The 25,001-nt window shown below is 36.6% G+C and overlaps 1 protein-coding gene across 4 annotated transcripts in view; it reads left to right on the plus strand.

The window, feature by feature from the left end:
* LOC145678793 (serine/threonine-protein kinase Nek8-like) overlaps positions 1–25,001 on the plus strand; it is a 127,550-nt gene that overhangs the window by 75,722 nt on the left and 26,827 nt on the right. For all 4 annotated transcript variants that reach the window (XM_081749304.1, XM_081749305.1, XM_081749307.1 and 1 more), the window contains one exon: positions 20,508–20,635. In XM_081749304.1, coding sequence (XP_081605430.1) covers positions 20,508–20,635 — 128 coding nt within the window. The remainder of the gene's footprint in view (positions 1–20,507; positions 20,636–25,001) is intronic.

Consider the following 25,001-nt stretch of genomic DNA (forward strand, 5'->3'; position numbering starts at 1 on the left):
TCAATTCGCTCATTAAACACTCATTTCTATCTTTAATTTATGCTAAAGTATTGCATAAGATTTGCAGACGATATTGCGCTTGTTACAAATCAGAAAAGAAAATTAATAAAATGTTATAAAAATGAGGAAGGGCTTTGAAGAATATTTAATGAAAATAAATGTTAGAAAGATAAAAGCCATGGTGATTGGAACGAAGAGGTATGTGTAAAATATAAAAGTGGAGGGGGGGGAGAAAATAGAATAAGTGAACAGTTTTCGATATCTGGGTAGTATTCTTAGTAATGACATGAAGTGCGAACGTGAAATAAAAGCAAGGATGAGACTGGGAAAAGTAGCCTTTGGGAGGAAGAAAAGTCTGTTTTGTGGGACCTTGAATAAAGAGTTGAGAAAAAGACTCATAAAATACTTCGTGTGGAGTATTTTACTGTATGGGGCGGAAACGTGGACATCATGTAAAAGTAATGAAAATCGACTGGAAGCCATCGAAATGTGGATGTGGAGAAGAATAGAAACAGTTGGGTCGAGCGGAAAACGAATGAGAGAATGTTAGAAATGGTGGGTGAGAAAAGAACACTTTTAGATATTATTAAGAAGAGGAAGAGAAACTGGTTAGGACATTGCCCAAGAAGAAATTGTATCATGAGGGACGTCCTAGAGGGTATGGTGGCGGGAAAGAGAGGGAGGAGGTCTAGGAGACTACAAATAATGGATGATATAAACACAGAAAGATCATACGTGAAGACGAAGAGGTTAGCGGAGGACCGCGAAGCATTGAAGCTTCTCAGTTGCGGCAAGTGACGTGCCAATAAGTGCAAAATACGTATGATGATCTATCTTTAGTTTCTATATTTTCATAATAGTTGTCCCTTGCAGCCCTTCTATATTATTCTCATGAAATTTACTCTTATATATAATATTCAAATTTCTCTATTAAAAAAAATGATGTTGTCACCTTCACTTCTATCGTATATTTCCTTGACTTTGTAGCATTCCCTTTTTAATTCACAAATAAATTGTCTATACATCGTTTCCTTCCCTTTTCCAGTCTCCCTTCTTCATGGAAACCAATTCTTGCTGGTTAGGCAATGAAAAAATTGTGTCTGCAGCCGAGACTACTTTCACTAACCAAGAAGCTTAATAAATAATAATAATAAAAAAATCCTTCTTTGAAAGTAACACACGTCATGCGGATATTCCAATCACATTAACCTAATGTTAAGGAACAGAGATAACTTTAATTTGTTCTGCCTATGGTTTTACTTCTTCCATATATATCTAAATACTATCAGTATTGATCCATTTATCTCGTACTCAAAATATTTGGGGGGCATGCGTCTCCCTAAAAAGAGACGCCCGTGGTTTCAGCATCGATCCATTTAATCTCCTACATAAGATATTGGGAGAACGAATCTATCTATCCTTCCTCAGAGTCTCCCGTGCTTGAGACTTCAAAATCCCATCCGTAAACGGCCATAAGGATCGTATAAAGCCGCAATCCATTATTACGTTACTTTCTTCTCGTAGACAGGTAGCCATTTCTGTTAGTTCCCTTCCACGGAATAGATGGCAGCACAGTTGCAATTTTAAAATTCTATATCACGTTTTTAGTCAAAGCATGGGTAATAATACTTTTCTCATCAAAGGTAAAGAAATGTTTCATTCTTTTACGAGAAAGAGACATATTTATGGCAACCTAAGGCGCTACAACGAATTTACGTTTTTACATTTACGCTCACGATAAATGTAAGAACAAGCACTCACATCTTTTGGAATACTAACATTTGATACAAAATTATATCACAATAATTTCTCAAGAACTTTTTGGTAAAGGGATGTTAGTAGTTGTCACATATGTGATTCCTAACATTTCTTGAGAAAACTACATCCAGTTGCAGGCATATGTATACAATTATCATATTATGCGATATACCCGCATTGTGATATATAATGAAGACATACCATGATTTAATAAAACCCAAAAAGAAGTGAGAAAAATTTTGTACATGCGTGTGGTAGGGCAGCGACACAGTGGCATGTCACTCCCTAGACATATGAAAATAAAGCAAACGAATTGTTTATTACTAAAAGACATAAAAATGTTAAGCAATCCAGTTATAATAAGTGCCCTCCAACTATAGCTTCTTTTTGTTCCATTAACTGACAAAATCATTCAGTCTATGGCTTATGGATGCTCCTAATCAGAAAGCGCTTACCAATCATTTCATTTGACTTTTAACCTTATCTTACAGTGATTATGTTAAAGTCATTTTATGATTAAAACAGTAATACACACATAATTGCGTAGACGTATAACGGCAATATATACGGAAAATAAATTACTGTAAAAATTTCCAATAAGAAACGTAACTCAATTTAGGGTACGTTATTCCGTACTTATTAAATGTGCACATATACCCAGGGACGGCGCAAAGGGTGGGCGGGGGTGGGCAACCGCCCACCCGATGGATGGCCTCGCCCACCCCAACAGAACAGGGGTGTCATTAAGGGGGGACAGGAGGGGGCAATTGCCCCCCGCAAGATTTTGAGGAATACATATACTTTATCGATTGTCTATTAATATACTAGTGCAAACTGTGAAAGTCTTATGTTGTTGGTGTTCTTGCCCCCTCAAGCGAAGTCTGAAATGACACCCCTGCAACAGAAGTAGAATAATGAAGGTGACCAGTGCCGGATTTAGGGTTGATGGGGCCCTAAGCTATTGAAGATAATGGGGCCAATTTATTTCTAGCATTCTTTTTCAGCGACAAAATTTCGCCTTTTCTGTTTGAATATATGCTATATGGTAATTTATGGACCTAATACATATCTATTAAGTAAATACGTTTTCGTGTATATTTCGTTAACTTACTGTTTTGAATATATTACAGAAAAACTGTAAAATTTGTAAAATCAGCGGTAGTTTAATTTGGTACCAATAAAGTCCCTTGCCGATCTTTTTGCACCAACTATGATCAACGCTCCACGCCATGCTTCTACAATATGTGGAGACCGCATCATTTCTCATTTCAAGTTGTTTCTATTCAGTTGGGTAAAGTTTGAAACGTTTCCAGGGATCCGTGTAAGTAAATACAGTCTAAATATCATCCAGGGTTGGTAATTACTGCCTGAAGCTCAACTAATCGTGTGAGCTTTTTCCAGGTCAGGTTACTGGAGTAACTCAAAATGGAATGCAACCCTCGAAGATTACACAAGGTGTAATACGACACAAATTCGCTGGAACCAGAGGCGAACTTAGAAGGTTAAAACTGGAGAAGGGGCAACTAAAACCCAGATTGTGATAGATATATCGTGAGTTTACTCTAAACTTTCAAAAATATGTAAGTAATGGCTTCAATTATTTTTGTCACTCAAAAAACTGGGATCGTAGACCTCTCCGGCCCCTGGCTAGATACGTCTCTGGCTGAAAATCATAAAAACATCGTTAAAAAACCTAACTGTTGCACTAAAATTATTATAAGACCTATAAATATAGGTAGCATCTTTTTACTGCGACGTGAAAAGATGTTGGTACCTTGCCTTGCTATGTAGTAACCGTGGCGTATTTAGGGGGGTGGCTTCCGGGCTTAAGCCCCCCCGAAATCACTTAGTATAGTAAAGTAAATTAAATATCTTGCAGAATGTTCACATTTCCAGGCAAAGCCCTCCCCGAAAGTTAGCAAAGCCCCTCCCGAAACAAAATCGTAAATACGCCACTGGTAGTAACTAGTGCCGATAACCTAATGGATTCAGCCTGTTGCATACTAACTTACACAAGGTAAATTCGGGCAGTTCTGAACGTAACAATACATAAAATACTGTTAATATATACAAACGAACGACTCATATGTCTAGAACGAATGGATGAAATCACTACGATTCGTGCTCCTATTCTTTCCTTTAGTCAGGGGCGGATCCATTCTGAATGTTTAGGGGGGGCAGTCGTTCGAAGTCAATAGGTTTTATTTTACGTTATAACACTGGTATACAAATTTTGATCAAGGTTGTGCTTATGTTGGTCTTTCGTCGGTTTCTTAATGATTTGCACCCGCTGAACACGAGTGTGGCAGTTATTTTCCAGTAATGTCAAAATTTGTGATAATATAAGCATATCAGATTTTATTAGAACAGTAACATATTATACAATTGTATATTACGAGAACATTGAACTACAAGCATAACACAAACATTGTAGTAGTGCTTCTGTTGATTTTTCATTGGTTTCTTAATGATTTGCACCCGCTGAACACGAGTATGACAGTTACTTTCTCGTAATGTCAAAATTTGTAATGCTATAAGCATATTAGATTTTACTCAAACAGTAATATATTATACAATTGTGTCTTATAGGAACATTGAATTACAAGCATAACACAAACATTGTAGTCGTGCTTCTGTTGATTTTTCATTGGTTTGTTAATGATTTGCACCCGCTGAACACGAGTATGACAGTTACTTTCCCGTAATGTCAAAATTTGTAGTGCTATAAGCATATTAGATTTTACTCAAACAGTAATATATTATACAATTGTGTCTTATAGGAACATGGAATTACAAACATAACACATTTTGGACATCAACTTTCTGGGTAACAAAAATCTACATAACAATACATAAATACTAAAATATATGAATATTACATTTCTTATAAAAATTATATACAAAAGTACTGAGATTGGAGGAAAGTGTTCATCAAGTACTGGAATTCCGTAGTCAAAAGTGAAAGTTAGTGGTTCTTTTTCTTTTGTGGGAAACGTTTACTTCGTCATGGACTAACCCCCAAATATAATCACCCATCATTACACAGTCCCACCTTTCTTGGTATCTGCTTTCCATTACCTCAATGCCCTTATGGAAACGTTCCCCTGCTCTTCGCTAACATCTCCTTAATTCTCCCTAAAGAAATCCAAGTACGAATGTAGCATATGTAATTTTAAAGACATTCTACATCCCAATGCTCGATATTGATCAATGAGTGTCTTAACTTGGTGTTCAAACGCTTCACTTCGGTTCTGCACAAGAAATCCCGTCACCAATTTATGAAAGGCCCCCCCAAGCGTTTCTTTCCAACTCCGTCATTTTTTGTTTAAGTGGACCACTATTAAGCATGACATGAATCTGAGGTCCTGTGAAAATGCCAGCTAGAACTTTTGCCTCTGATAAAGCTGGAAACATTTGTTTGATACATTGTAGGGCAGGTGAATTGCGACCCAGAGCTTTCACAAATTGTTTTGCCAATCCCAGGTTAATATGTAATGTTGGCATGAGAATCTTCTCCCTGGGCACTAATGCTTCATTTATCACATTATGTGTTCCTGGAATAAGCTCCGTTCTTTCAGGCCACGTGGTTTGATCATAATGCTGGTTAGTTGTCCGACTGTCCCACAGACATAGAAAGCAGGAATATTTAGTATAACCACTTTGCAACCCAAGAAGAAAACCAATAATTTTGAAATCCCCAGACACGTCCCATTGATGTTCCTTATATTTTGTTTTCTCCAAAATCAGCTTCACACTTGAATAACTCTATTTAATCAATTTACAATTCTGCTATGTATCTTTAGAATCTATATTCTCTGTTTCGTACTCCGAACAATTATCTTTAATAACAAATGCGATACCACCTAGCAAGTATCGAAGTAAAAGGACGCAAATTACTCTGCATAAATCAGTATAGGAGAAAAAAAAACATGCTTATATCATTGAAAATATTGACACTACATAAAAATAAGTGCCAGATTCGTGTTCAGGGGGTCAAAATACATAAAAATTCATCAAGAAATAATAATAAGCAAAATTTTGTATACCAGTGTAATACAAAGGTGAAAATTCTTAGGATAGGTTTTATTTTTAAAATAAAAACATATTCAATTCTGGGGGGCGATCACCCCCTGGATCCGCCCCTGCCTTTAATGATCCATTATTGCACTCTATAGATCACTATATGAGCTCCTCCGTGGCTAAGCGGTTAGCGTACGCACCTTTGGCGTGGGAGACCCGGGTTCGATTCCCGGTGGGAGCTCATGTGGTTTGGATTCCACGTTAATCAGTAGGTCCCGTGGGTCCCGTCTCATGTAGCCTCGCTGCTGAAAGGGACGTTAAACTCAAAATCAACTCAACTCTATAGATCACTATGAAAATCAGTGCCAAGTTCTGAAAGTTATGAAAATACTTCTGCAAACTACTTTTCATACTTACGTACAGCGAAATAAAATAGCTATAATTTCGCGATGTAAAGATTATTGCCGCTTAGGGCTGTAATTCCTTTATATTTTACTATTATTTCGCGAGCTTGTCGTTTCGTGCCTTCTTCTTAAGCATCCACTGTTACCAGACTCAATTTCTTGTCGAATTCCAAATAGTACAAGAAAGGGTAGCACTAGAGTTCTATCCGCATACAAGATACTGTATCACTTATGCTGTGAAGTCTTATTAAAGTAGCTAAGTGTAATGGCTGGAAAACAGGGTCCCGATTCCAAATGGGGCTCTGAAACAAAATCCCCATTACAAGCGGAGCTGGTAAACGAGGGTTCCATTATAAGCGGGGCTGGGCAACAGAAATCCCATTGCAGGCGGGTTGGAAAACAGGGCCCTATTACTTGCTGCATGAGAGCTTAATACATAACAGTACAGAATACCGTTGTTGTGTGTGCGTTTTATCTTATTTGCTTTTTCTTATTATTTGGAAATGACATTACAGCCACTTTTTCTTTAAAATTTTTGGGGCCCCCAAGAGCTTGTTTAGCTTATACGCAAATCCGGCACTGAAGGTGACATCCTGTACTTCACAAGCAATAGGTGGTCTAGGAATTAATTCGTGCGGTTGGTACGCACACATTGAAGCTGTAGTACAAACACAAAATACATAAATACCTTAAGAAAAATATTGTCCATCGCTAGCCACCACTTTCGCCCATCTGTCAGGCAATGTACGGATTCCGTGGCGAAAGAAGTCCTCATCCTTGGAAGCGATCCCGTCAGAGACCCATGTTTCGATATCTTCTGAAGAAGTAAACCGCTGTCCAATCAAATCGTTGTTCATGCAATCGAACAAGTAGTAGTCCGAAGGAGCAACGTCTGGTGAATACGGCGGGTGGGGTAAAACTTCCCATCCGACATTTTCTAAATAGGTTTTGACCGGTTTTGCGACATGTGGGCGAGCGTTATCATGTTGAACAATAAGTTTATCATGTCTGTTCTCCCATTCTGGTCGTGTTCTGGCCAGGGCTTGCTTCAAACGTATTAATTGTTGTCGATAACGTTCTCCATTCATAGTTTCACCCGGTTGCAGCAGCTCATAGTACACCACTCCTTTCATATCCCACCATATGCACAGCATAACCTTTGCACAGTGAATATCTCGTTTTGGTTGTGATGGACCTGGTTCACCTGGTTTCACCCAGGCCTTTTTTCGTTTAGGGTTCTCGTAATGGATCCACTTCTCATCACCCGTAATAATTCGATGCAGAAACCCCTTTCTGCTCTGTCGTTGAAGCAGCAATTCGCAAATGGTTTTTCGTCTTTCAACGTCTCTGTCTTTCAATTCATGTGGAACCCAATGTGACATCTTTTGAATCATTCCCATGGCTTTCAAGCGTTTGGAGACTGTTGTTTGATCAACGCCTAATGCTGCTGCAAGTTGTTCCTGCGTTTGACACGAATCCTGCTCGAGCAATGCTGTCAATTCTTCGTCTTGAAATTTTTTTGGCTGTCCAGCTCGCTCTTGGTCTGCCAAGCCGCACTTCTAAACCGTGCAAACCACTTCTGACACGTTCGCTCAGCTAGAGCATGGTCACCATACACTTCCACCAAAATACGATGACTTTCAGTCGCACTTTTCTGCATGTTAAAGTAATGCAGCAGGACACCCCGCAAAAACACTTTATCAGGCACAAATTGCGCCATGTTCACTTAACTACAAACTGGTGTTGTTGACGCTTTAATCCACTGCCCTATACTACGAACGATACGCGATGACAGGGGTTTGCAACACATGTGTGGATATACGGAACTGTGGGACGCTCCGTTCGTTGCGCCATCTCTTGTCCACCCGCACGAATTAATTCCTAGACCAAACACTTTCGATTGTAATGTAATAGGTTCTATGACTCTGTTTAACTCTGCAATGGACAATGATTTTAAGAAAGATACTTGTAGTAATATAATGATGCCAAAAGTCGTGATTAATGAATTGTAGTTTAACACACACGCACAATCGTGCTATTGAAACGCCAGTGTTTGTATGTGCTGCACTGAAAAAAAAAAAGTGCTTTTTAAAAAGCCAACTAAATAATGGTCAGAGCTGGCCAGTATTATCTATTGGCTCATTTTGAGAAAGAGAGGGAGGAGAGTAGTGCTTTGTGTCAAGGGCGCCGATCCTGGGGGCCCGGGCTCCCCCAAAGCCCATGTGCGCCCCCGCATTTTATTTATGAATATACAATGTTTGGCATAATTTGAATTCAATTTGTCTTAAAATCCTCATGCATGCCTTCTGCATCTGAATGCCCCCCCCCCGAAATTTACAGAGAAATCGGCGCCCTTGCTTTCTGCTGGCGCGATAGCTTCTTATAAGAGGGTTCCAACTTGCAATTGTTTACAGCAATGTACCACATGTCTTACCCGTGTGGCATTAAACAGATTTGTAAAAACCCTTATTATAGCATTGTTGAGTTGATCTCTGTTGCGTTCAGAAGTCTTGGCGGTCGGTGCTTGTTCAGCTAATATGTCGAAAAAATTTAGCGATTTCTTCTCAGGCTCGGTGTCTTTCTCGTGTTCAAAGAAGCGCGATTTTCAATCCGTTGATGTTAGTGATAATCCTTCTTCTTCAATGGGGAAAAAGACAAAAAATACAAATACATGTGACAACCAGGATTCGCAATTTGAAGTGTTCGATTTCGAGGAAAGTGAAAATGAAGTAGATGTTGGAGAGAGCGAAGACGACAGCATTGCTTCTGAAGTTACTCATTTATATTTTTTGTCTCTTGCTTTCTTGTAATAAATACTTCAAAGATAAAAATGTTTGCAGCAGTCTATTTTATCCTTGTTTTACTTTACCTACTTATTGTGTATTTTATGTTATTAACGAAAAGTAGAGTATTATCTGTTAGTCTGCGTTGTTTGAACCTTCTTTTATTTCTATGCATTCATGTGCATTCTTGGAGGGAAAGGAGGTAAAGCAGTCTTGAACTTCTTCGACTACACAGAACACACCGTTATTAATGTTTAAAAAGCTGAAAGTAGAGGTAGTGTGTGTGCCACACGGAATTCGGTAGGTCGAGCATATTGCCACGAAATCCCGCAGCCCATCCTAAGTCCTGCATTTCTTCAGTCTTACCAGGTGAATGCTGGAATGGCACCTTCTATAAGGCCAACACAGCTGTTTTCCACATCTTTGTTTCTCCCTTATTTCGGTCTGAGCCTTAGCTAACTAAAGAGTATAAAAATTGAAATTTAATTATTGTCAAAAAATGTCTACATTGCCCAGTTCTCATTTTCGTTGTCCGCCCACCCAGCAACTAGGTCCGCCTCTTTCCGCCCACCCCCTCAAGCGTTCCTGGCGCCGTCCCTGCATATACCTTATAACGTGGGTGAAATTTAAGAGCTGAAATAAAAACTCTATTTTCGCATTTTAAGTTCCTTTATTCTTAAACTGGTCCTTCTGAGCCGATAGTTCTTACCAAATTTCAGTCTCTCTAAAGAGAGTGTTTACTTGGCCTTCATTAACCCGAAATGAGAGATTTAAGTTATTTTGAAATAAAAGCAACTTAGAAACTAGAATATATGAAATTTGAAATACTATGACTTTACTGGCATGACTTTTAGCTAGATCGTATAAAAAATCACCTTCCAAGTTAATATTTGAGTTCTCTACAATAATGTTCCTTACTTGATGGTCCACGGAACCCTAGGGTCCGGGAAACACATTTAAGTGGTTCGTGGCATTACAGTATTTACATCTCATCAATTACATTGCATTGAATTTTGCAAAACTATCATTATACTTTATAAGCTTTTCTGTAGTAGCCTGTAGGCAAAATACCGCGACATTACATATATGTCGGCAAAAATAAAAATCAGCTAAAGGTTTGTACTATCTTAAAGTAAGCCATCACTGATCTAACATGTAACTAATTCTAGGTACTTTTCTGAACAGTGTTGGTGAATATTTAAGATATCAATCTTCATACCAATTCGGAAAACTTAGCAGCCATTAATAATATCGAACTTAAATGCTTGTAACGGTTGTATTAATATGATGCGTTACTCGTTACATTCGCAGCGGTTTATTCTTACCGCGTTCATTATGCAGGTAGACGTTTTTAACGTATTGCTAAAATGAAAGCATGCTTAAAGACTAGTTCCTTAATAAAAGATAAAGTAGTCAAAAGGGTAAAATGATGCCTGTTGCTATTGACTCAACGTTCAGTCCTTGTCCTAGCGTCAGCACAACGAGTTATGTTACATGTAAAGTACAGAAAAAGTATTAAAAAGAAAGAGAGAGAGAGAAATGTGACAGTTGCATCATGTTCATTTTTATCTAAATTTAAATAAATGTTTTCAATTTAATCATGTATATATTTAAAACAACGTCAGCGAATATTACTTTGAAATTTGTGTGTTTAAAGAAGCAAATTACATTATTTTTTTCCTTCACTATCCAAGAGTAAGATGTTTTCTTTTTTTACTGTATACCTGTCGTTGCGGCGAAGACATTATACGACCCTTCTTTTGTCTCTTAATACCCACGTTGCCTAGGACACGCGTAGCAGACCACACATACAGAGGACCCTCCGTGAGCCCAAGAAAGGAAAACAAAACAGCTCTTAGCATCTTTTTGTGAAATTGGAGAAAAATAATAAAGTCTGCACAAATTGAATAGAATCCAAGTGGAAAATAATCTCTGTGAATTTGTCAAAATCACATCCTAGACCAAATGTCGCCACGCAGAACCAAGATAAAATTTTAACATAGAACTGTAAGATGGTCCAAAACCACGCACGAGACGAAGAGACGCCGAATCAACCCCTATAAAAATTTTTTATATAACATGTGAAATTTGAAAATATCACGTACGGTGGAGAGAAGACGCTCAAACACCGTATGTGGGCGGAGATAAATAACATCAAATTTAGGACACTAAAATAATTTAACGAATGAGAGAACACAGAGGAAATCGAAGACACCGTTAGAGGCGTATCCATAAAGATCGACAGGTTAAAAATTCAAAACTCCAAGTCAGTCGTAATCAAGTTCATCACCGGAAACCATAATATTACATCAACACAAAAACACGCCCGGAACTTACACACATACTACATTGATAATCAAAAGTTAATCAACCGAGAATAATGTGCGGCTAAACTCACCGACGCCTAGTGTGCGAACTTGTAACTTTGCTAAGGCATAGGAACTTACACATAGATCTTCTTCAACCATACATATACATATAAACTTTTAACGCTGCTAATATATATATATATATATCGCGAAACGCTTACAGACATTATTTTGAGTGAGATTTTCGTGCATATAAACATATTTTACGAGCAATTATAGACAATCAGCAATAACGGATGGCCTACACACTCACCGAAAGCACTTAGACTAGCTTTAATCATACATAATCATTTTGAAGTACTATAAACACTACTTAAAAACAATCAATACAATTATTCCATGTAACACTACACTTCTGATACAAAGAGTGATGTTGGTGCAGTGTGACGTTTAAAAGTGCTGTTAAGATTAAAAGTGTATCATATCAAAAATGGACCAATAGAAGCGTCACTTTGATGGACCAGGAGACGCCCAAGAGCGACGCCCCTTGCAGTTTAAGAGGAGAACGCAGCAGGAGTCTAAGGAAGGAACTCCGGATCCAGGGCACTTCTCGCGGAAGAAAGAAGCCAAGAAACGCAGGGACATCTGTGTGTGTGTGGTCAGCTCAGTGGCAATGACGAAAGTGGTGAGAGCAGGGTGGACGGCAAAAGGTAGGACCCATCCAAATTATTTTTTGTTGATGCTAAAAGGGAAATTTTCGGCATTGAATAAAATGCAAGACGTTCGCAGTATAAAAGTTAAAGTCGGAACTATTTGAAACATTTAAATGCATTTTCATCGTATGGAGAATAGATTTTCTAATTCTAACTCTAATTACTAAATATTAGAATTTTTTTTTCTTTTTTTGAGCAAGGCTTATTGAAAATAGAGAGACTTTTTACAATGGTACATATATATATTCTGTGACATCAGTGACCATGTCGTTCTTTTTATTAAAGAGATGCTAGTTTATGTAATTTTTCTATTTGTCACTTAGGATTTATAAATAATCTATAAAGAAAGTTAAATTAAATGTAGATCAAATAACAGGTTGTAGACCTTTAACGACTCGAACTGTGAAATTTGTCATGAAAGAAGTATTTACCTTACAATATTGAAGTTTGTAGGAAGCGAAAGTGCATCATCTGCGCTATGGACATGCAATATTCGAAATTTAAGATAATTTAGAACAAGGCGCGACATGTATTCCCAGAAAATAAATTCAAGACATTGCTCAAATTGTCCAAAGATTATTGTGTATGTAAGGTCATTTTGCATAGAAGTTAACGGATTAAATGAATCTATTTCGATCTATATGGTAGTAAAACTCTAATAAATAATACAGTAATGTCTCAGCAAAAGTATGTTATGTAAGAGACTTAAAAAGATTCATTAGTGATTATAATATATGCGACTAGTCTCACAATTAATCATTTTCTTGGTTAAAAATACGGAATCCATGAATAAAGCGGAACCGACATTATTGCAATCAGGTAGAATACAGATGGATAAGCACGAAGTAGGCTAAGTGAAGCCGCAATTATTACATCATTCTGATCCTCTAAACAATAGAGCGATCAGAAGTCAATGCGCATAGACTATGAAAACAAACGAAAGTATACGGCCATATACCGATCTTATTGATGATACAGAGAGAAAATCACGAAAACTCGATACATTTATGTTAAAATCTCGAGAGACGTCTTGCATTTACTATTAATATTCATAGATTATTTGATTTTTATGTATGTATGCATGTCTTTATTTATTATATATATATATATATATATATATATATATATATATATATATATATATATATATATATATATATATATATATATATATTTGTGTCTGTTGATTTTCTATTTGTGCCAATATGTGTATGTATATAGCTTTTATGCATAATCAAATAGTAATGCTAGGCTCATTGATTTCATGTATGTAATGGTGTATTCTTGATAGTTAGGTCAATATCGAATTTCATATCTAGTGTACTTATACCCCATTCTCAGTTATTAATTTCAATAATTAGAAATGGTTAGCAGCTAGGCATTAGGTTTACTTAACTCCTTTTGATCATCCTATGTTTCTTTCATACCTCTCACGAATCTCAAATCAGTCATGACTTGTTTTTCAACTTATTTTCGATTTATTTCGATTTACTTCAACTTATTTCCACTTACTTCGACTCGTTTCAACTTATTTTAAATCATCCCAATATTTAGTTTTCACCCAAATAAGATGTAGGTAGTTATATTCAAATTCCGTCAAGCAATATAATATCTTAATTTCGTAATCTTGGGAAGGTCATAGTCAGGACATATCGGCTGATCAACGTAAACTATATGCTTAGCATACGATGTTAAATGAATAGGTATTTTGAAATGCAAGAGTGTAATCTAACCAATTGGGTATGATATATATATGTAATTATGCAAGCTCTATATAACAGATAAACAATGCAAAATTGGATCTAGCACTGGTTATAAACATCAATTCCATATTTTGTTTGTGTGTGTCAGGTTAATGATAACAATTCATTCACGACATAGGTCAAGAAAGAAAACCAAGATGTAATTTACTTAAATTGACTTCTTTTTGTATTAAGGCCTTATGCCTTATTCTCAACATTTGTTGTCATAAAACCCAAAATTCAATGTTAATTTTCGGCCTACTTAACATTTTTTTAAAAAACATTTTTTTGTTGTTGTTTTCGTTTGCTCATTAAAACTTTTATTACATTGTTAACCCCAAATTCGTAAGCTTTTTCTTTCATAAACAAGTTGTATCCCTACCCTTAAGCATAACATTGGTTTCCAAAGGATCTGTTAGGCTAATGAGACAATATAAGCAATTTCTCGATTCTAGTGGGGATTCTATGGAAAAATAGAAGACTCATAAGAAACTTATACATGAACCAACAAGTAAGTGTTAGGATAGGGGAAGAACTGACGGAAGAGAATGCAATTGGAAGGGGAGTTCGACAAGGATGCTGCCTCTCGCCAACACTATTTAATGTCTATCTAGAAGAGATAGTGAAAAAGAGCCTACATGATGATGATGGCATTTCGGTAGGAGGTAGAATGATTAGATGCATAAGATTTGCAGACGATATGGCGCTTCTTGCAGAATCTGAAAAGAAAATCAATAAAATGTTAGAAAAAATGAGAAAGGGTTTTGAGGAATATGGGATGAAAATAAATGTTAGAAAGACAAAAGCCATGGTGATTGGAACGAAGGAGTCTGTGTCAAATATAAAAGTAGGAGGGGAGAAAATAGAACAAGTGAATAGTTTTCGATACCTGGGTAGTATTCTTAGTAATGACATGAAGTGCGAACGTGAAATAAAAGCAAGGATAGGAATGGCGAAAGAAGCCTTTAGGAGGAAGAAAAGTCTGTTTTGTGGGACCTTGAATAAAGAGTTGAGAAAAAGACTCATAAAATGCTTCGTGTGGAGTGTTGTACTGTATGGGGCGGAAACGTGGACATTACGTAAAGGTGACGAAAATCGACTGGAAGCGTTCGAAATGTGGGTGTGGAGAAGAATGGAAAGAATTAGTTGGGTCGAGCGGAAAACGAATGAGAGAGTGTTAGAAATGGTGGGTGAGAAAAGAACACTTTTAGATATTATTAGGAAGAGGAAGAGAAACTGGTTGGGACATTGCCTAAGAAGAGATTGTGTCATGAGGGACGTCCTAGAGGGTATGGTGGCGGGAAAGAGAGGGAGGGGGCGAAGGAGACTACAATTAATGGATGATATTAAAACAGAAAGATCATACGCGAAGACGAAAAGGTTAGCGGAGGACCGTGGAGCATGGAAGCTTCTCAGCTGCGGCAAGTGACCTGTCAATAAAGGCAGAATACCTATGATGATGATGAGTGGGGATTAGACTGATTTTCAGAACTTTCAATTATTTTTTTTTGAAATTCTAGATATTCGTTTATTTTCTGGTACTATTATTATTATTATTATTATTATTATTATTATTATTATTATTATTATTAATATTATCTTTCAGTCCACTTGGAAAGTGAAAGTCAGTCTAGTTCATCCACACAAACCAAAGATTACAAAAAAATTCTCTTTCAGCGTTGCAGCATGTGAATACAGGATACGTATGCGAATAATATCAATTCTCATTTGCTTACACGGTTTTAGAGGGATCTTGTTTCCCTGAAGCCCTGGGACACCGCGGGGAACCAGTCCTTATCGAATCACAAAACCATTTTAGTTCGGGGAACGGAGACTTTAACGGTGGTGCACAGGGGATAAATAGTGACAGACGGAATGTGAACCCGAAACCCGCCATCTCATTTTTTATTTTTATTATTACAAAATCTGGGGCTACAAACGATCACCACCGGGATCTCTCTCTTCATTTTTCAAATTTTACAGAGAGTTCATATTTGGAGCTAAAGACCATATGTGTTTTATTCCACGATATTCTTCCTAAGCAAGCCAGTTAATCTCAGGCGACATTTGAGAATAAAATATTCACAACATAACAATAAGTCTTTCTATTTATTCAAGATAAAACAGTGGAATTTAAGAAAGGCATTTGAAAAACCTATAGAAAAAGATATTTAGTAAGTCCTCAAGCAGGTTTGCCTGTAGATCTCACGATCTATCATTCACGCCCCTAATTTGATGTGTCCAACTGTTGCTAATTCCGTTTTTCTTTTTATGAAAATAGCTAAGGAACAATTCTAAAGTCGTCAAATTCATTTTTTCGATGTAGTTTAGCTTATTCTTGTCAAAATAAGACGTTTAGAAGTCACTAAATCCACGTTTCTAAAAATTAATTTTATTTAATTAAATTTGTAGGATAGTACTACGTTAATATGTTGATCAATTAACCATCTGTACATATAATAAGTACTATTACACTCTCATACAGCCTCGCTGCTGAACGGGACGTTAAACCTCAAACTCAACTCGTATCAGTAACAAAAATCTTATAACTGCATATTAGGAGTGAAATAAAAGCCTCAAGATTCTGTTGTTTTCCTGTTGAATGTTGTTCCTTCACAGTCAAAGATCTAAACTGCCTGAAGTGTTCATATGCCAACATTTCCGGATCTAGAGATCTCTCTGCGTATGGGGTGGGGTAATGTTCCATTCAGCTTCTTCCATTCAAGAATTACTCTGTAAATATTTAAACGCAATTACGTGTGTCAGATACAATTCACTACAAAACACAGTAAACACAAAGAGCTGATCAGAATTGACACTTGAAGGTGCATTTGAACATCAATTATCACGAATGTAGCCAAAGTTACGACTCACAGAAGCAGTTTCTCTCTCCTAGTCAAATTCTCCGTTAATTCGAGGTCCGTTAAATCGTGGTTTTACTGTACAATAATTTAGACTAGAAATGAAGGGTAAGGGAAAAAAAGAAGGAATGTTACAAAACTGGATTTTCGATGAAACCGCGTACAAAATGAATAGGGTTAGTCAAATCTTTTGCTCCTTTTTACATGGACGTTTCTACATCTACGCATGTATTACATATACAGTCAAATAGTACCAAGAGTCACCAACAGATAGGACAAAGAACCCGTTAAAGTACATACATGAACATTCCTTGTTTTTTTCCACCCTTACCCTTCAAATGATTACCCAATTATGAGAAACCAATGTGGAATGTTTCGGACTGGCACAGGGGTCATATTTTTCGTGATCATAGATAGAGAAATAGAATTTGTGCTTTCAGTTCACATATTTTCTGGGCTTTCACTTGTTTTTTGGTTGTACAGGATTAATGTATGTTGATATGTGGTATTAATCTCCGTACCTTTCCAATAATTTTCATATTGTTTATATTAAAATTATTGGCGATAATATATTATCTATAAATAGTAAAATGTACTGATTTCTGTTAAGAGTGAATAAAACTTAAGAAAAACTTACCTGTGAATACGCCTTGCTCCGTAACTCCTCTACAATAAATAAATAAATAAATAAATAAAAAATAAATAAAAACTTTTATCTCCTTCGCCAGAATTGTATATTTCTGTTGCAAACTTACATCACATTATCACCAGGGGTGGCGATTATGGGTATAATTTCATTAATGTATATAGTTTCATTTGGACATGTAAAGTTTTTGTATGTATTACTCATTCATAGAAAAAATAGTGCCATATAATATTTGCCGTTTCGTGAGTACGTATTGGTTATTTGTCTTCCCGTGGAGTTAAGAAAGCTACAGGAATTGCGTTTTAATTGCAATTCAAAGCAATTAATATTGCAATTGCGTATTTCTTAAATGTCGTAGCATATGCTTGTAGTATTTACTGTCTTTCATTTTCTAAGAGTAATAACATACATTTAATGGCATATGTGGAATTAAAAATTGTTGTTCATTAATCCCAGTTTCAATATAACTTCTACAAAACAAGCCTCATTATTCATTACTATGATTAATATTATTCTTTCTATTTATTTGTTTTGAAAATTTGTTATTAAATAATCTGATCCCACAATTTTCCAGACAGAATTTTAAGTAGTTCATGAGCAAGGAATCAAATCCCTTCTTACACTTTCGTTGTTTATAGAGATGCGCAAGAGTCAACATATCTCGAATCTCTACTCGACTCGACTCGAATTCGAATCGACACAAACTGTGTAAAATTCGAGACAAACGTATTTCTTGACTCGAATTTTCGAGTCGAAACTGCTCGTAAAAATCTCGACTCGACTCGAATGTCTCGAAAATTTTTCTATATTTTTTAATATAATTTTGAAGAAAGTATTCACTCAGAAACAGTCTTGAAACCAATTCCAATAAATAGCATTTACTACTTTAGAAAGACAGAACGCATAAACTTAATAGTTAATCTTTCGAGATCAAGATTTAATTTTCAGCTCAATTCAATTAATTAAAACCAATAATTAATGTCGTGATATTTGATTGTACTTCAAATATAATAATTTGATTATATAGTTTGTATAAAACTATTATCCGTAGCCTATATCTAGTTTGTATAAAACGATTGCGATAAAGTGAACTTCATAAATTCTCTGAATGAGCATTTGGCAGTCTATAGTAATTTAGCATAGTTACAATTATTGTGTTTTCGATCAAATGAACGCAATAGGGCTACATAACTTCTAGATTATTAGTTTCCCCAACTATTTTGAGGGTTTAATGTGTTGCTGCATATCATACTGACAATTAGGTAGGTAGTCATAATGTTCTGGCTGATGTGTGCGTATATTTTAACTCGTATATTTTGTCTCCACTCGAATTCGAGCCGAGTCGAGACAGAAACTGTGGACTTGAGACAGAAACATATTTTTGAGTCGAGACAACATTTTCTCGAGACAGGCTTAAATTTCGACTCGACTCGACTCGTGCGCATCATTAGTTGTTTAAGAGTACAAAGGGCTAGTACCTACTTGCGTTACTCTGGTCAATTTACTTAATAAAATATGAAATATGATATACGGTATTTTAAATGAAAAAGATAGTATCCTATTAGTTATATAACCTTTTGTCAAACAAAGTGTTAGAAACAACCAGGAAAACTAACATTGATATACAAATATTCATGTCTTGCCCCCCATTTTTAACGTCCAATCACCATCACTGCATATCATAATGGAAAATGTCATGTTGCATTGTTTTCTCTGGTACTGATCAGTTGAAGAATGAGATTACACAACTTATTTGAAGCTTGGAAATTGTTTTTCCCAATTTCCTATGTGTATTGTGGATTCTTGTAACTTGAAACAAAATTTTCACTTCTTCAGAATCTTCTTAAAATGGAATGAAACTTGCTTTTCTTTGTAGAACAAGAATCTCCCTCACGAAAACCACTTTTATAGGAAAGTTTTTTCTAAATATTAATCATGTGTCAATTTCTTTCATTGAATAATTACTTATATTTTTTCAAGAATTTTCACTGAATGAAGAAAAAATAAAAGAAGAAAACTTTCTGAAGAAAATTGAATATTTCCTGGTGATGTGATTCAAGTAAGTGTTCTCGGACTTTCTGCCAGGTATGGAGCTTGAACAGTGTCAATTTCACAGATACCACCGTAGTAATTCTCGGGACAGAATAATAAAGAACCCATAGCCATCTCACGTGAAAGGTACACTTAGAGATAATGGGTTTCAATATGTCCCGTCTGGTCGCCCTTCTCAGAGCAAATAACAAGTATTCGATAAAGGTCCTTCTCAGGACCACTACACAATCAGGAGTCAATGTGTTCTTTAGCCAATCACAGACTTTCATTCATAGCCACTGGTCACGCTCCAGATACTCGATCAGGATCACACCGCATGAATTTCAGAATGTGGTTGCCACAACTTTACCGACAGAGGGTGTAACCGTAAACTTTTTTCTCGTTGGGAATCCAGCATGTTTCCACTCCACACTGACTCTTCTGCTTGTTGAGACGAAATGATGAAGTCAGGTTTCGTCCACGGAAGTACTGGCTGTCAGCATGGTACCGCTCCAGAAATTTGAGAGCATATTTCATTCGCGTCTTGCTGCTCCTGGGATAACGCATGTGGAACCCAGCGGACACACAACTTGGAATAACGCAACACATCAGACACGATACGCTGCACCGTACCAGAGCTCAATCCCAGCTCTGACGCAATTCCCTTCTATCATTTCCGTCTTTGCAGAACTTGGACAACCGCTAGCTGCCTTATTACGGTTTTCCACTTCCTCTCTGCCCGCTTGAAAATACGACACGATTTTGCCACATGTTGTCTGCCTATTGTTTCTTCACCATACACTTTCACTTTCTGACTGTGAATTCCGATGGCGACACATTCTTTGCCCCCTTTCCCTAAAAAAGAAAAAAAAATCGCGGCCCGCAACTCCAAACGAGACCAGTTTTCTAAACGTTCTGCCATTTACTCGCTCTGACGCATCTGCGAACTCTCAATACCTACACGTACAACCGCTAACAGACAACTAGCGTCATTGTCTCCACTTACGGGAAACAATCTATAATGCTGCTGCTTGTAACTATTTTTTTTTAAAGATCCATCTTGGTATACATGTCGACACACCTATGGTCTCGTCATAATAGTCCCTGAAGATGAATGCAGTGCCTGCGTTCGGAACGTTGGTAATCAATAATTTTACGTGGCAGATAGCACGAGAACACTTATTGAAGAAAACTCTCTATATACAATATACATATAACCATACATATCTACTACTTTCAGAGTTGGTGCAGGCGATGGCTTTAGCGTCTTTGTTAGTGACACTGGGATGCTGATGACTTGTGGCGATGGAACGTTTGGTTGCCTTGGTCATGGCGACTGGAATAACTCTGTACGTCCAAGATTAATCGGTAAGGAGTGAAAGGAATGTAGTGTATCAAAAGGGACTTTACAACTTTGAAAACTCATATTGATTGATTCATTTATCTTACAGACATGGTTTTCTTGTCATTTTATAGCAAAATACATCAAGTTTTGACTCATGTAGTACATTAGATCAGAAACAAGCCACTGCAAGCGCTAGCGGCAGTTGCAGCAAAGATGGCTGCCTTTACTAGTCCCGAATATGTTAGCTGTGTGTTTTGGTTTGAAGAATCCAAATCTGTGACAACTGTGCAACGTAATTTTGTACAAAGTATGGTAAAGATCCCCCCAGTAGACCTATTATTTATCAGTGGCGTAAGTGTGTTATTGAAACTGGATGTTCGGTAAGATACAAAAATCTTTAAGTCGTCCCCGCACGTCTGAAGACGTTGTAGAGCAACTGAGACTTCAGATGGGATGTGTGCCACATCACCAATGGAAGCCATATTGAAACTCTTTAGGTATACGGTGAAAAAAAAAGATGTATTTTCTACAAAATGACACCAAAATCATGTCATGTCAAGCTAAATAAATAAAATCAATATGACTTTTCAAAGTTGTATAGTTCTTTTTGATACACCCTGTATGTATTATAATAACATTCTTTTCTTGACTAAATATACTGTACTTTTATATTCGATAATTCGTCAATGATTGTAACTACAGGATGAAAGAAAATAACGACAATGTAAACCTTTAAAACAGGTTCTCAAAATTTTCAATCGTAGAGCACTTTTTTTTCCCCTAGACATGGAACCACGTGGGAAACATTTCATAATAAAAGTCGGTCGTATGAGAGAAATTTTCTACTTTTGAAACAGGATACCGGTATTTAACTCTATCAAATATTATATACTTAATTTCAAAACAATGTTCTTGAGCAGTATTTCCGCGTAAAGATGCTATACTAACTAGGGATAGGCAAAACTGGTTTTTATAAAAACTGGAAACCGGTTTCTAGAAAAACTGAAATCCGAAAAAACATTTCGGTTTTCTCCAAAACCGACTCAGTTTTTCACCGAAATCAGTTTCGGTTTGCTTCAAAACTTCTGGAAAACACACAAAACTATTTCTGTGGAAACGGAATTGGTTTCTGGAGAACAACGAAACACTATTCTGGTCAGAAATATAATAAATTTTGGGAAAAACCGGAACCGGCTTTGACGAAAACCGAAACCGGATCCGGTGAAAAACTAAACCGGTTTTGGAGAAAACCGATAACCGGTTTCGGTGAAAACCAAGCCGGTCTTGAAGAAAGCCGAAACCGGTTTCGATGAAAAACCGGTTTTTGTGCCCACCACTAATACTAACACTAGAAATATGATTGTACGATGTTGCTAAATTCCTAGGTAAAGGACACTTTTGTGTTCTGATATTTAGATACTGAAATGGTAAAGGTGTGTTACAGGCTATATTTTTATATTTCCTAAAATCAGGGATGTTTAAAATGATTTTTCTTTTAATACGCGACGTGAAGTTCTATGTTTAATGTCTCTACTACATAAGTTTCAGGAAATGAAATAAAATCTTACAGTTTAACGTCCCACGTTATGCCTGTTAGACTAAGGGCGACGGATGATTAAGGTAAGTGAATGATGATGGAAAAATTGGTGGAATGAGAATGTGAGGAGGAAACGGGAGTACCCCAAGAAAATCCACGGACACAAACTTACTCGGCTCGGGATCGAACCAAGGACCTCATGCACTAGATGTAAGCGCTCTACCACTGAACCACCGTGCCCTTCTACATAAGTTTTATGTTTAATGAATATAATACATCAAGTACTATACTTATACAAAGTATTTGCGGATATGCCAATATGTTCAACAACTACACTTAAGAAATTAAAGTATATATATTTACCTTCGGACAGGAAATATATTGTGGACATCATTTTGAGGAAACATTACTTTAAAGTCCAAGAATGAAATAAATGTTTTCGGACGTGTAATCTATGTTATAAAATTGAAAGTGACTATGTTTGTGACTCTGAATCACTTGAACCACCCGATGGATATATATTAAATTTTCAACATTCATGAGGTTCGGGCCTGGGAGTGTTTTTGTTTCACTTTGACGGTAGAACTTAGGGGAGGGAGAGTTACAAAAAATAAATAAAGCTTAATAACTCTTGAACCAAACAACCAATCTCGATCAAATTTTAACATATACTAGCAGCGTTCACCCCGCTTCGCTGGGGTCACCCCGGAACGCAATAAACTTTGTTACTTAGATAATTTTTACTTTTTCGCTTTCAAGTGATATGATAAAAACCATAGAAGATTGCAGTAAATGTTAACATTATATCGCCTGTCATTTATGTTAACCCGCCGAGTGACACGGTCATGTGGGTTGCATATAAATACGGTTAGATTTAGCTATGATGAGCTAACAAAGGATTTCTACGTTATGGACACTTGAATGGTCAATTATCTCAAGACACTGGTAATTGAAAATTAAAGTGATATGATAAAAACCATCTAGGGTCCAAATCTTAATAACCCCCCAAAAATGAAAGAAATTGGTTCAGCCGTATTAGCGTGATGAGCTAACAAAGGATTTGTACGTTCTCTTTTATATATATAGATGAGGTTCGTGCCTGGGACGTTACTTATTATTTCACTTTGACAGAGCAACGTAGGGGAGGGGGAGATATACAAAAGCTATATATATTATATATATATATACATACACAAGTGACTATGTTCATGTGTTATTAACTCTTGAACCACCCGATCGATCTCAATCAACCTGGGAAATTATATATATATATATATATATATATATATATATATATATATATATATATATATATATATATATATATATATATATAAAATCATTTCACTTTGACGGTATATCTTAGGGTTGGGGGAGGAGAAATATATGAAAATGAATAAAACTTAATAAATCTTGAACAACCCCACCGATCTCGATAAAGCTTTCAATATAAGGTTCGGGCCTGGGATCTTTTCGTCATTTCACTTTTACGGTGCAACGTAGAGGAGGGGAAGGATATATGTAAAAAAAAAAAAAAAAAAAAAAATGAAAGTGACTGTCTTTGTGACTCCACCACTCTTAAACCACCCTACCGATCTTAATCAAATTTTCAACACAACTGAGGTTCGGATCTGGGGTGTTTTTTATCAGATCACTTTGACGGTAGAACTTAGGGGAGGGGGAATGAAGGATATATATATATATATAAATACAATAATAACATTTGAACCACCCGACTGATCTCGATTAAATTTTCAACATAGATGAGGTTCGGGCCTGGAAAGTTTTTTATATTTTCACTTTGACGGTAGAACCTAGGGAGGGGAAGGGCAGAGGAGATTTATATATAAAAATAAATAAAACTTAACTCTTGAAACACCCAACCGACCTCAATCAAATTTTCAACATAGATGACGCTCGGGCCTGGGATAATTTTAATCATTTAACTTTGGCGGTGCAACGTAGGGGAGGGGGAGTTATATGTAAAAAATATAAATGATAGTGACTGTCTTTGTGACTTCATCACTCTTGAATCACTCGACCTATTTCGATCACATTTTCAACCTAAAGTCTTTCCAGCTTTAGAACAAAGTAGACGTAAAGAAAGCGAAATGTATTACTCCGCGGCTCACACGTGCTTCGGCAGCGAGAGACGAGAAAAGCAAAGTCGTCTGTTTACTTACTGTCGTCGCATAATTTCCAAAGTGTAAGGCTACAGTTGGTTGGTAAATAATTAACGTACTGACACTGACTACTGCTATGTTGGAAATATGTATTTTCTTAAATCCTCATATAAACGAGATTACCGCTGTTCCTGTGTCCTCTTTTGTGTTTTATAACGCGAGACGAAAACGGATTATTGTCACACATCGTCGCTATGAAACTCTGCATTCTACTATAATTTTAAATGAGTGGGGTAGGCGCGCGAACGCATACGCATGCGCAGTAAATACTATATGTCAAAATACAGGTGAGGTTGAAATAAAGCTACATCTGTTGTTAAATATTATAAATATTGCGTTTATTATCACAAAATGCAGGATAAATGCATTGAAATTATTATTTTAGTAGGTATTATATTGTGGTAGGATACTAGTGCAGTGAGTCCAACAACCAATCACTGGTCATTGACCCTCTGGTAGTCAGGTGGGTTTGTTTACATCTACTTTTTTCTAAGGCTGGAAAGAGAATAGATGAGGTTCGAACCTGAGATGGTTTCTGTCATATCACTTTGAGGTGTAACTTAAGGGAGGGGGCGGAGGAGAGACTTAAAAATGATCGAAAATGACGGATATTAGTGTCGAATCTATAGTTTTCGTGGTCTCTAATAAGGTACATTCGCGAAGTGTCCC

Source organism: Thermobia domestica, chromosome 2, assembly GCF_964235325.1.
Source record: "Thermobia domestica chromosome 2, izTheDome1.hap1.1, whole genome shotgun sequence".
NCBI classification, from domain to species: Eukaryota; Metazoa; Arthropoda; class Insecta; order Zygentoma; family Lepismatidae; genus Thermobia; species Thermobia domestica.